The 12,500-nt window shown below is 32.6% G+C and overlaps 1 protein-coding gene across 2 annotated transcripts in view; it reads left to right on the top strand.

The window, feature by feature from the left end:
- The window catches only part of LOC145239995 (uncharacterized), a 201,648-nt gene extending 197,664 nt beyond the window's left edge, over positions 1-3,984 (top strand). For both annotated transcript variants that reach the window (XM_080103578.1, XM_080103579.1), the window contains one exon: positions 3,731-3,984. In XM_080103578.1, coding sequence (XP_079959704.1) covers positions 3,731-3,740 — 10 coding nt within the window. In that variant the 3' untranslated portion in view covers positions 3,741-3,984. The remainder of the gene's footprint in view (positions 1-3,730) is intronic.
- The last annotated feature ends 8,516 nt before the right edge of the window (positions 3,985-12,500 follow it).

Raw genomic sequence — 12,500 nt, 5'->3', positions numbered from 1 at the left:
AGCCTCTAGTATCAGCTGCCACAAAGGCGGTAGAAGAGTCTTTTTAACGAAGACCGGGGGTGCATGTATCCCAGTAAATTGATGCACCCTCAGATATCAACATTAATATATATATATATATATATATATATTTAATATTTTAATTACATTTTAACCCCAAACAAAGCACATTGCCACTTTGATGTAGGGGATACTATTAGGGACACAGGCTACAGAGGTACTAGGTGGGGAGTTGGGCAGCAAGATGTTCGTTCATGTTACACTTGAACTTCTGCATGTCAGTACAGTTGGGGAAGCAGGAACCTGGAAGGGAATTCCAAAGTCTAGCGGTTCTGGGGAAGAAACTACTGGAATAGAAGACTCTCTTACATCTAGAGATCTCTACTGTGAAGGGGTGGGATTTTACTGCCTGTCGGGGTTGTTGGGGGTATTTACGTAGAGGGGGTACAAGTGCTTGCAGTTCGTCGGAACATTCACCGTTAAAGTACTTGTCTTGTAGAACAGGCAGAGGGATGCTACATTTCGTCGATGGGACAGAGGCTGATGAGGCATATATATATATATATATATATATATATATATATATATATATATATATATATATATATATATATATGTATGTATGCATAATACATACATATGTAATTAAATATCATTTAAGTATTGTGTAACATCTATTTCATTGAAAGATTAAATATCATTTCATTTAATATAAGAGTAGAACAGTGTTCATTCATAATGAAAAGCTTACACATCTTTAGAAAGGTCATTGGTTAATTGTATTACAATAATCAATTGCAAATAAAGTAAATTGGAAAAGAAAAAAACTCCCCTCTTCACATTAGTTAACTCGCATGTGGAGAGAAGTAGAGCCAAATAGCTCAGACGGAATGTGGTTAAACCAATAGGAACGTTTTGAATGCAATGAAAAGCTTAGAGGAAATTAAATTAATAGAAAAATGGATCATTATATATATATATATATATATATATATATATATATGTAAATTTAGAGAAAGATTTAACACACACACACGCATATATATATATATATATATATATATATATATATATATATATATGGATATATAACTACATCATTTACTCAGATAACATTAATATACGACAGTATGGATTTATGCGTAAACTTTAAGTATTTACTTCAAAAGTGCTCAATAAACAAATAAATAAATTAAATAAACATGAATATACATAAACGATCACACATATATGTATGTATATATATATATATATATATGCATATATATGTGCATATACGTATGTACACATATATATATTTATATATAAACTAACAAAAAAAAAAACAAAAAAAACACTAACCTAGTTTAAAATTTAAAACAGATCCTTTGTCCGATAAAATGCATGCCCATTGGCTGATAGGAAGGAGCGCGGTTGATACTAGAAAGCTGATTGGCTAACTAAATTCTCAATAGAAGAGGACCATATGAAAACGATAAACAACCGCAGAATTCGCGCATTAGCCTGAGGAATCATAGAGTGGATGAAACGCCAAATATTCAGTGTAGCTTAATCGCCATATATATTTTATAAATTACTATATATATATATATATATATATATATATATATATATATATATATATATATATACACACGATTACTTTATTTAATCACATAAATTAATATACAAAAATATAATTTTATGCGTAAATTTTCAGTATTTACTTCAACAGTGCTCAATACATAGGTAGAGCTAGGTATTAAGCCGGACGAATTCTCACGAGAATGAAACGCGGAAAATTCTGCGTAGCTTAATTGCCATGTATATTTTCATTACTTACTTACTTACTTACTATATATATATATATATATATATATATATATATATATATATATATATAAAATTATAGTGATTCATTGAATTTCCAAAAAAACTTTTTTAAAGTGAAATGTTTGAGTTTCATATTTAAATGGGATAATACTTATAGAATATTACTGCCAATCTTATAATCACAGGTTTCCATACCAGCTGATTGTAAAATAACTTTATTCTGAAGTATATATATATATATATATATATATATATATATATATATATATATATATATAGCAGTTGTATCGATTGGTTTCCTAGATGTAGTCCAATGAAACTCGCGTGATTATTAAAAAAGTGCCGAATTTATTCGTGCCACTCTCTTTTCCACATAAATTCATAAAGATACGAACAGATTCATCGAAGTCCCGTCGATTCGTTTCGTTTGATTCAGTCTTTGTTTCTGATCGTAAGGGCAAGGCTGCTTATAATCTCCGAAACTGTTCAGCCATATTGATTTTTTATTTATTGAATGTTTACAAATTTTAACCGTGCATTTCTTGAGTTTTGATGGGTAAAATTAATTAATTTTTTTACACGAAATGACTTCTCATCAAATAATGTTTAAGATATGAAACATTTTTAAAGACTTATTTTTCTCGTATCACCTGCAAATTCTATGAAGTGGCATTACCCAATTTATATGTATTCTCACATTGAAATATCGACGAGTATATTTCAGGGAGAGTTTTATGAAGGCGCCGTCTCATATTTCCACATGGTCACCCAGCTGGTACTGATCAGGCTCAACATCACTTAACTTCTGGGCTTGACAATTACTCCTGATCTTAAATGGAACACGTACATCAAATCTGTTGCCAGGGCCGCTGGAAAAATGGTGGGATCTTTCTATCGATCCAATAGATCACTGTTGATGCAATTCTCTATCTATATAAGAGCCAGGTACGTCCAAGGATGGAGTACTGTTGCCACATCTGGGCAGGAGCTGCTTGAAAGAACTTGTCCTGCCTTGATAGAGTTCAAAATAGACTTCGTAGCCTTGTGGGAGATGTCCTTTTCTCTTTGTTGCAACCTCTATCTCACAGAAGAGATGTTGCGAGCTTGTCTCTAATGTATCGTTATTTTCATGGAAAGTGTTCGACTGAGCTTCAGTCTACGGTCCCCCCTCGCCAAACTTTTACAAGAAACACTCGTCTAGCTGTAAACACTATCAATAATTCCCCCCCACTCTTTATCTGTGCCTAAACCTAAACGTAGATCCCATGAACAAAGCTTCTTTCTTAGAACTGCACGCCTGTGGAATTGTCTTCCGTTTTCCTGCTTTCCGGCTGAGTAGAATATGGTTTTCTTCAAGTCTAACGTAAATAAGTTCTTGATGAGCCGTTCCATATACGTTAACAAATTTACCGAATTTTCATTACTAATGATTACTATATTTTCCAATTTCTACTGTACACTCTTTAACCTTATCCTTGAGTGGCCTCTTAGCCTTGATAATGTGGTGATGCCTGTGTAAAAAACAAAACAAAAAACAACTTCGGTGAACTAACAGGAAGCAGTGTGTAGCACGACTATGACGGTATTAACGATTTTTAGTGTAACATTATATAGATACGACCTCTCTTTGAAAATTCACTTATTATGTATTTTTATAAAGTTCGATCCATAGTTATTAGACACAAATGGAGCAACACTTATTGAATTTCGATTTATTCTTAAGGCGTCTTAATCTTAAGCCCCAAATTTGCTCGAGGCAAAATCATTTAATTAACTCTCACTTTAAGAAAGACATTTGATTAACATAAAGAGTTATCTCCCTTGTCTAGAAATACCGGTCAAAAAAAAAAAATCACGATTCGACCATTAATAATAAAATTTGTTGGAAATTGAAATATGTATTTTTTATGTCTTTCAGGCAGCCGTAAGCCTTTGTTATCGAAAACAATAAATACATTCACGTACATCAACTCGACCGGGTGGTTGAGGTAGTTGCATCGCTGGTTTCTTACCGTTCGAGACCAGATAAAATATTTCGGGACTTCAAATGCTGATTTTTCAAGATTCTTAAAACATTGGCACAACATAATCTTCCTCTATCACTCCTGCTACACGTTTATTCGACCCCGATGGATTAAGCTAAAAATTGCCGAAAATTAAAAAAAAAGAAAAGGGTTTGCAGACCGTTCCTGATTGTGATGCTTTCTGACTATAATTTTTGCAAATTTACTTGGATTTAAACCGGCAAAATATCCACCTCCTCCAACTCTTCGCCGCCATCGCTATCCTTGTCTTCCAAAAGGTGTTAGTTAAATATTAACTTTGACTTGAAAAATAATCGATGCGAGTTCAAAATTCGACCTAATTATATATATATATATATATATATATATATATATATATATATATATATTTATATATATATATATATATATATATATATATATATATATATATATATATATATATATATATATATATATAACAAGCTTTATGATGTACATACCCGTCACGGAACTAAAATGTCATATTCCGAAAATCACGTAAATCAATCAAGTTGTTTTTTTCTTTTAAAACTAAAAAAGTAAAATTTTATGAGAAAGCGAAAACTGTGTTTCGTTTCGCTATATTTAAAATTCATCACTGGTTAACGTTTCACTTTCTTAACAACCTTCCCAGAAATAGAGATCAAAAGTAACCTTGTAATGGCCACGATTTGCTGTTAATCGCTAAAATCCTTAAAAACTTATTTTTATGTAAAAAAAAGCAAAAAAAAAACAAAACACTATTTGATTAATTTACGTGATTTTTTTTTATTTGTGAGTCATCACTTATCAAGGTCCAAAGGCCATTCGGGGATAATAGTTAATAAATGTTTAGATTGGATTTTTGGAGTTTGGCATTTTCGTTCCTTAACGGGTACGTACATCATAAAGATTTTTCTGTATTTTTTTTTTATTAGGTCGAATTCTAGACAAGCACCGAAAATCAATTTCAATTATTTTTATTTTCATAATTTTCATGCATTCGGTTTTAACTAAAATCATTCAACTTCATTTTTATCCATTAAAACAATAAATAAATAAAAAATCCAATGTAAAATAGTAAAAAAAACAATTTAATGAAAAATATACATATACATATATATATATATATATATATATATATATATATATATATGTATATATATATATATATATATATATATATATATATATATATATATATATATATATATATATATAAATGGATACCAAACTATTATTTAACTGCAACATATTATTAAAATCAAAGTTTTTAATAATAAAAAAAATGATTGGGATTTTCCAGATTCAAAATCATTTAGTGTGCTAATAAAGAAATTATTGCATCATTTTCTGTTTTTAATAATGGCTACTTTTCGTTATTTTCGCTTTGCCATGAAAATTACTAATCTATATATTAATACGATAGCGTGTGTGTTCTTTTGTGTGTCACGCTTACATCTTTTTTTCTTCCGAGTGACTGTTGTTTAATTGTTATGACCTTCCATTTCTTGTAATAGATAATTTTATCAAGAATTTTTCATGAGTTTTGGTTTCGGTTTCAATTATAGCTAATGGCACTCCAATAATCTATTTTTTAAAAATAATTTTATCAAGAATTCTTCATGAGTCCTGGTTTCGATTTCGATTTTAGCTGATGGCACCTTAGTAATCTATTTTTTTTTATTAATAAATAATTTTATCAAGAATTCTTCATAAGCTTTGGTTTCGGTTTCGATTATAGCTGAAGAAATTAAAGTGTTATATATATATATATATATATATATATATATATATATATATATATCGCAACTTTATAAAATATAAAAATCGATAGAACATTAACTCTATAATACGAAATCTGCAAGAATTAAAATATCATATTTAAGCGTATTTTACGACCGGGCTACGCCGGGCGCCCCTGCTTGCTTGGATAAATACTTTTACAGTTTTAACAAAAAAAGCTACAATGATATCAGAACGTCTCCATTTACACTGAACATCTACAGAATTATCAACATCAATACATATGAATGAGTCCTCTGTGGAATTTCCACAGGCCCCGCTAGTTTATATATTAATACCGTAATACCTTTAACGTACGTACGTAATATGAATTATTGAATCGGAAAATTCTATTTATTAAAGAGTATTATAGAAGGTAATAACACACTACGAACATTAAATGAGAGTCTGTATTTAGTATTTTAATGTTTGTCGTGTGTTATCACCTATTCTTCTTTTTAATAAATAGGATCTCCCGATCACAGAAGACGCAATGTAAAAAATAAAAAAAATAAAAATAAAAAATGATGTCGGTAGTATCTGTTCTGTCTAAAGATGGCATACTGATAGTCCCCTTCAAAGCAATCTTTTCCAGCTGCAATGGATTTGTTGTATCGTTTCTACAACTTCTGGAAGCCCCCGTGGAAGTCCTCTTCTGTGAACGTGCCAATAGCCCTCATCACAGCTTCTTTCATCTCCTTAATTGTCTCATAACGATAGTCTCTACGGTTTTCCTTGCGCTTAGAGAATAATTAAAAGTCACAGGGAGCAAGATTTGGATTATAGGGAGGATGAGGAAATGTATTCATGCCCATCTTGGTCAAATAGTCTGTGACAAAGATAGAGTTGTGGGCTGATGCATTGGGACAAACTTTGCGCAAATCTTCCGCATCTTCAGTTATTTGCGAATAATTGTGTGTACAGTTCCCACACTGACATAAAACTGTGCACTTATTTTCTCTTTAGACACACGACGATCTTTATCCATGAAATTCTTTATTTGGCCAATCAAATCTGGTGTTCTGACTTCTTTACTCCTCCCGCACATCTCAACATCCCTAACAGACTCCTTGTCTTCTTGAATCTCTTATGCCACTCAAAAACTTATGCCCAATTCATGCAAGATGGTTCAAAAGCAGTCTGAAGTATTCCATACGTTTCTGTGGCATTTTCTTTCAAGTTTGAAACGAAATTTTATTGCATATCGTTCTTCTAAAGTGTCCTGACGTCCAGATTGCACTTTTGAAATTCACCAGCTGTGGCAATCAGGCGTTAGTAGGATGTATACCAATTCCTGTTGTAGCTGTTCATTTGAACTTTAAATCATAAAAATTGGCCAGTTGCCTCATAAGATGTGTAGCAATAACATACTGTAATTATCAAGAGTCTACAACAATTTTAAATGCCTATAGAGAAAAAATATAAACACTTATTGAAGGTACACCGTAACATTTTTCGTTTCGTAAGCCATGGCCAGGTAGAAGTTCTAAGTAATTTTGTCGTCCGCACTGAAGGCAGAACCTTGAATCTATAGAAGAGTATCTTGCAGCTTATTTTTATCAAGCAAATTATACACTACGCCACGGATCCGCGGTGCATTTCTAGAAGGTAAGAAGCTTCATCGATCGAAACGTTGTGAACATAGAACCTAAATAAAGAATACAGTATTTTTAATATACAGTGCATTTTTGCAAGGGCTTCTTAACTTTGATATTAAAACGATTATATTGAAATCTTAAAACAGCAGATGTATGTTAATAGGACTGCTGTTTCGGATTACAATATAATCGTTTTTAAATCCAGTGTCAACAAATATGTCAATAATTAATTTAAAGCAATAACATACTGAATTTTCAAGAGTCTACAACAATTTTAAATGCCTGTACAAAACAAGTCTGGAAACTTATTGAAGGCACCTCGTATGTCATTAATAGGGCCATGACAACAGCATATTCTTTTCCTTGTTTTAATTATCAGGTATGTATCCATTGACATCTTATGTTTTTTAGTTAATAATGAAGATAACGAAAGGTAGTCTCATTTTAACATTTTATAAACAAACTTTATTTGCTATTTTCGTTAGTGGCTTTATTTGTTGTTTTCGTTAGTAGCTTTATTTGTTATTTTCGTTAGTAGCTTTATTAGGAGAGTACAAGAGGGAACCGTGTTAGTAAGAGAGATCATTGTTCTTACGCGCATGTGGTATTTGTAGTAGTCGTTAAGAGTTGCTGGCACAGTTTTTATGTAGAGTGATGTGGTTCTCGGTTGATTAATTGTGTCTAACTGTGTCGGATATATACCCGAGAGTAAAAACAATGAAAAGAATATGTTGTTGTCCTAGCTCTAGTCATGAATAGGGCTATGACATCAGAATATTCTTTTTATTGTTTTGACTCTCGAGTATATATCCGACCCAGTTAAACGCAGTTAATCAACCGAGAACCAGATCCCTCTATATAAAAACATATAAGATATAAACGGATACACACTCCAGAGTAAAAACAATGAAAATAATATGCTGTTGTCCTAGCCCTAGTCATTAACGTCGTCAATGAGTATTTTGGTTTATATTTTGCAGTCATAGGATTCAACTCTGGGGGAGGGATAGGTATAATGTATTGTTCAAAAGGTTTAGAATTTTTGTAGATGTAGAATCAATGTATTGGGTCGTAGTCAAGTTTCCACACATGCAAATAAACTGGTGAATGTTAACCAATCAGACATAAGCAAAATACTTCTTTTTTTTTTCATCAAATTTGATTCCCCCCTTTTTTTTTTTTGCTTATGAAATTTCGCCACTTCACATGATCAGGTCGCCTTATGTTCTTCCCCATTAAACAAGTAACACCTCCTCAAAAGGACAGGGAAGGTCAGGTATAAGTCTTTTAAATGTGGGAAGCTCCATTCTTCAACAGAGCGCTTATCATTGTGCCATAAGCGTGTGGTTGCTTAGCAACAAACTAATGAGAGGCTCTTCTATATATATATAAAAAAAATGTCAGTAAGTATACACATATAATGGAATGAAGAAACCATGTCTTCTTTTTCTGCTTTCTTTGACAAAATATGGATATTAGATTTTAATTTTAAGATCAACGTAACAACAAACTAATGAGATGGTCTTCTGTAAAAGAAAATTTTTTTAAGTAATCATACACATATAATGAAAGAAAGAAACCATGTTTTTTTTTCTGCTGATAAAAATGTTGTTTTTTTTCTGCTGATAAAAAATGTTTTTTTTCTGCTGATAAAAATGTTTTTTTTGACTGATAAAAAAAGTAAAAAATTTCTCGTCCTTGCAACCTCTTTCTCACGGAAGAGACGTTGCGAGCGCGTCTCTGCTTTATCTTTATTTTCATGGCAAGTGCTCGTCTGAGCTCTAATCTATGCCCCCCTCGCCAAAGTTTCACGAGAAACACTCGTCTAGCTGAAAACACTATCAATAATCCCCCACTTGTTATCTGTGCCTTAATCTAAACCATTCCATGAACAAAGTTTCTTTCTTAGAACTGCACACCTGTGGAACTTTCTTCCGTTTGCCTGCTTTCCAGCTGACTACAATATGGTCGTCTTCAAGTCCAACATAAACAAGTTCTTGATGAGCCGTCCTCCTTAAGTAATCCAATTTACCAAATTTACACTACTAAGTTGTCCCATTGACTACTGCACACTCTTTAACCCTTATCCTCGAGTGGCCTCTGTGCCTTGATAAGTGGTGACTCCTCTGTAAAAAAAAACAACAACTTTTAGTCAAAAACATTTATTCAACAAATATATAATTGGACATTTGACAAAATATGAATATTAGATTTTAATTTAAAGATCAACGTAAACATTTATTTTCCTGTCAGAGATGTTTCTCATTCTTCATGCATTAACCAGAATTCCGCTGCACAATTATTTCGAAGCATATTTTCACAGAAAAATCGAGAAAGATTATATCCAGTGGTGAGGCCCCAGCTTGCAGGCTTTGGGGAGTGTGGAGCCACCCTTTAATTAACATTGCTCCCAGATCCACTCTAACCCGGAGTGGTAGTACCTTTTAGGGTCCCAACTATGGGTTAAATAGAAACCGACTTGAAAATAACAAATATATTCTATTAAAAATTTTTCTTCAAAATCTTTGGATTCGGCATTAAATAACCTGAAAAGGGTTGATATGCCGTAAAACAAAAACAACCAAACCAACCAAACCAAGACTTGTATAGAATAACTACCCATCGGAAACTTTTCTGAAGCTAAAACATGGCTTCCAACTCAAGAATAGCGTGATCTTGTTCCGTCAGCCATAACCTGATAGAAGTAATTTGTGATCATATTCTTTGTATCACCCTGCACTGTGGATTACACCTTCAACCTCCAGAATGGTGTAATTTACAACTGAATTTTTTACTGAGTACTTTATCCGTTATGTCACGGTCCTTGCGGACAATTCTGATATGAATTTTGGGAGCTTTAAACCTATTTTTATTTAATGGTAATCTTATCTCTTATTAAATAATAATTATTTATTTAATGGTGATCTTATCTCTTATTAAATAATAATTATTTATTTAATGGTGATCTTATCTCTTATTAAAGTGCAAATAACACTCAAGATGAAAATAGTAGTTTGAATAATCCAAATAATCTATACATCTGTGTGTGTGTGTGTGTGAGGACAATTCTCAACCTATATACTCACCAATTTTTTTATCTACAAACTTTAAATTTGGTATATAGGGTATTTTCAGACATGTGGAAAACTTTTCAATTAGTTTTCATCTGGAAAAAAGGGCTGCTAAGGGGTTAAAAATTGGATTCGGCATTAAATAACCCGAAGAGGGCTGATATGCCGTAAAACGAAAACCCTAACCCTAACCCGACAATTACGGGAGAGATTTAATTGCAACAGGAATAAACTGGAGGGACACTGTGGATCTGGTTTCAGATCTAAAATGATGGTTTACTCTTTCGTGAGTTGCAGGATGCGGGGTGTTCCTAAGTCTAAGTAAAATATCTTCATCCTATCTATTTGAATCAAATGATCACAAATGGGTTGATATGCCGCTTTAAAGACAATTCGAAACTTGTGATACTTTCCAAAATCCCAAGATGTTTGATGAATAACCATTTTAGTTGACTTTTTGACGAGGAACAAAGTGTAGTATCTGTTCTCATACGACATTTTATCTTTTCTGTCCTCGATCAGTGGAGGAGAATTCCTTCATGACTGAGACAATTTTTATTTTTGTTCCTATCTAGAGGGAGCTGGATTTTCCCCACATTAAAAACCGACCTTGTGTCTAACTCTGCCCTCGTTTGGAAGCAAGCCAATAGCAACCATTTGTTTTGTAAATTTAAAAAAAAAAAAAAAAAAAAAAAAGAAAGAAAAATGGCTGCCAAATATTTATAAAATCGATAAAAATATGTTAGCATGTTGAGTTATCTTACCTAGACAGTGCTAATCTGAATTCATAACAGCAAATCATTATTAATAGACTGCCTCTCCTTAACCAAACGATCATGATTTAAAAAATACTTGTGCAAAAATAAAATGAAATAAACAAAAAAGCGTGGAACGTAATTGGCCGGGGTCGCCAAATTAACTAACACCACCTACTTTCTATGACGTGCAATGCTGTTCTAAACAAGAAATAGCTTGAGACATTTAATACACGAGTTCGACCACTAATAAGTAGGGCTAGGACAACAGCATATTCTTTTCATTATTTTGACTCTCTTTTTTTAGTTTATTTTACTTCAGTAAGTTTTTAGAGATCAAGGGGCTCCCTTCTGGAGCTAACATTTGATTCTGTTATGATTTAAATTGATATCCGAGGGCTCCTTTAAGAATAGATACTGTTCCCTTTATGGCTGCTATCTGTATTTCGTTACAGCTTGGTCTTCCAGGGATCGCTTCTAAGTATTTATGAAGATTCTTTTTTATTAAGCCAGTTGCTCCTATCACAACCGGTATAATGTTTATTTCTTTCAGAGACCATGTCGTTTTTAGATAATTTTTTAGGTCCTGATATTTGGTTATCTTTTCCCGTTCAGCTCTGTTAAGGCCGAAATCATTTGGGACTGTGACATCAACAATGAGCGCAGTTCTTTCAGGCTTGTTCCATATAACAATATCTGGTTTGATGGCCTTGTCTTTTATGTATCTGTCTGCCTGTATGTCTTTGTCATAGAACACGGTCACATTTCTGTTTGATGTTATTGGTGGTGGTTCATGTTTCCAGATGTTCAGCGATCTGTGTAATGGCCATCTGCCAATAAGATTGGGCATGAAGACATTAGGTGGCTTGAGCTCTCAATTGCTGAGTGGCAAAACCTGCACTGGCCATTTGTTTGTAGCCCAGCCATTTTTTTTTTGAGTGTGTATCCGTTGATATCTTATATGCTTTTATATAGTGCTGTGATTTTCGGTTGATTAACTGTGCCTAACTATGTCGGATATATGCTTAAGGGCAAAGCAATGAAAAGAATATGCTGTTGTCATAATGAGTTGTTTTGAAATAGTGTCGTTTTGAATTTTTTAAAGATGCACCGCTAAAGTTAATGTTATGACCATTAAATGAATGTTGGATGCCAAGGGAGATAATTATGGGTTGATTTGTTGAATTAGATTGAATAAATTTGAAATATTGAGAGAATTTGGGAATGGCGGAGGTAGATCGAATTCAGATGAATCAAAATCTAAAAAAATTATAAACCTGATGGACAATTTTAACAACAAAAAAAATACTATTGGAAATTCGTTGAATTTTTATTGAAGACACAAAGAGAGTAAATGGGTTGGGGATGAGTGAGTCCTTTTTTGAAATCATATGAGGGGAGACAAATTTAATTGGAGGGAGTCAAATGTAATAGGGGAGTCAAATATAATTGGGG

The sequence above is a fragment of the Euprymna scolopes genome, chromosome 19, assembly GCF_053919585.1.
Source record: "Euprymna scolopes isolate OS-2025 chromosome 19, ASM5391958v1, whole genome shotgun sequence".
In the NCBI taxonomy this organism is placed as follows: domain Eukaryota; kingdom Metazoa; phylum Mollusca; class Cephalopoda; order Sepiida; family Sepiolidae; genus Euprymna; species Euprymna scolopes.
This window is presented reverse-complemented; position numbering and strand designations above follow the sequence as displayed.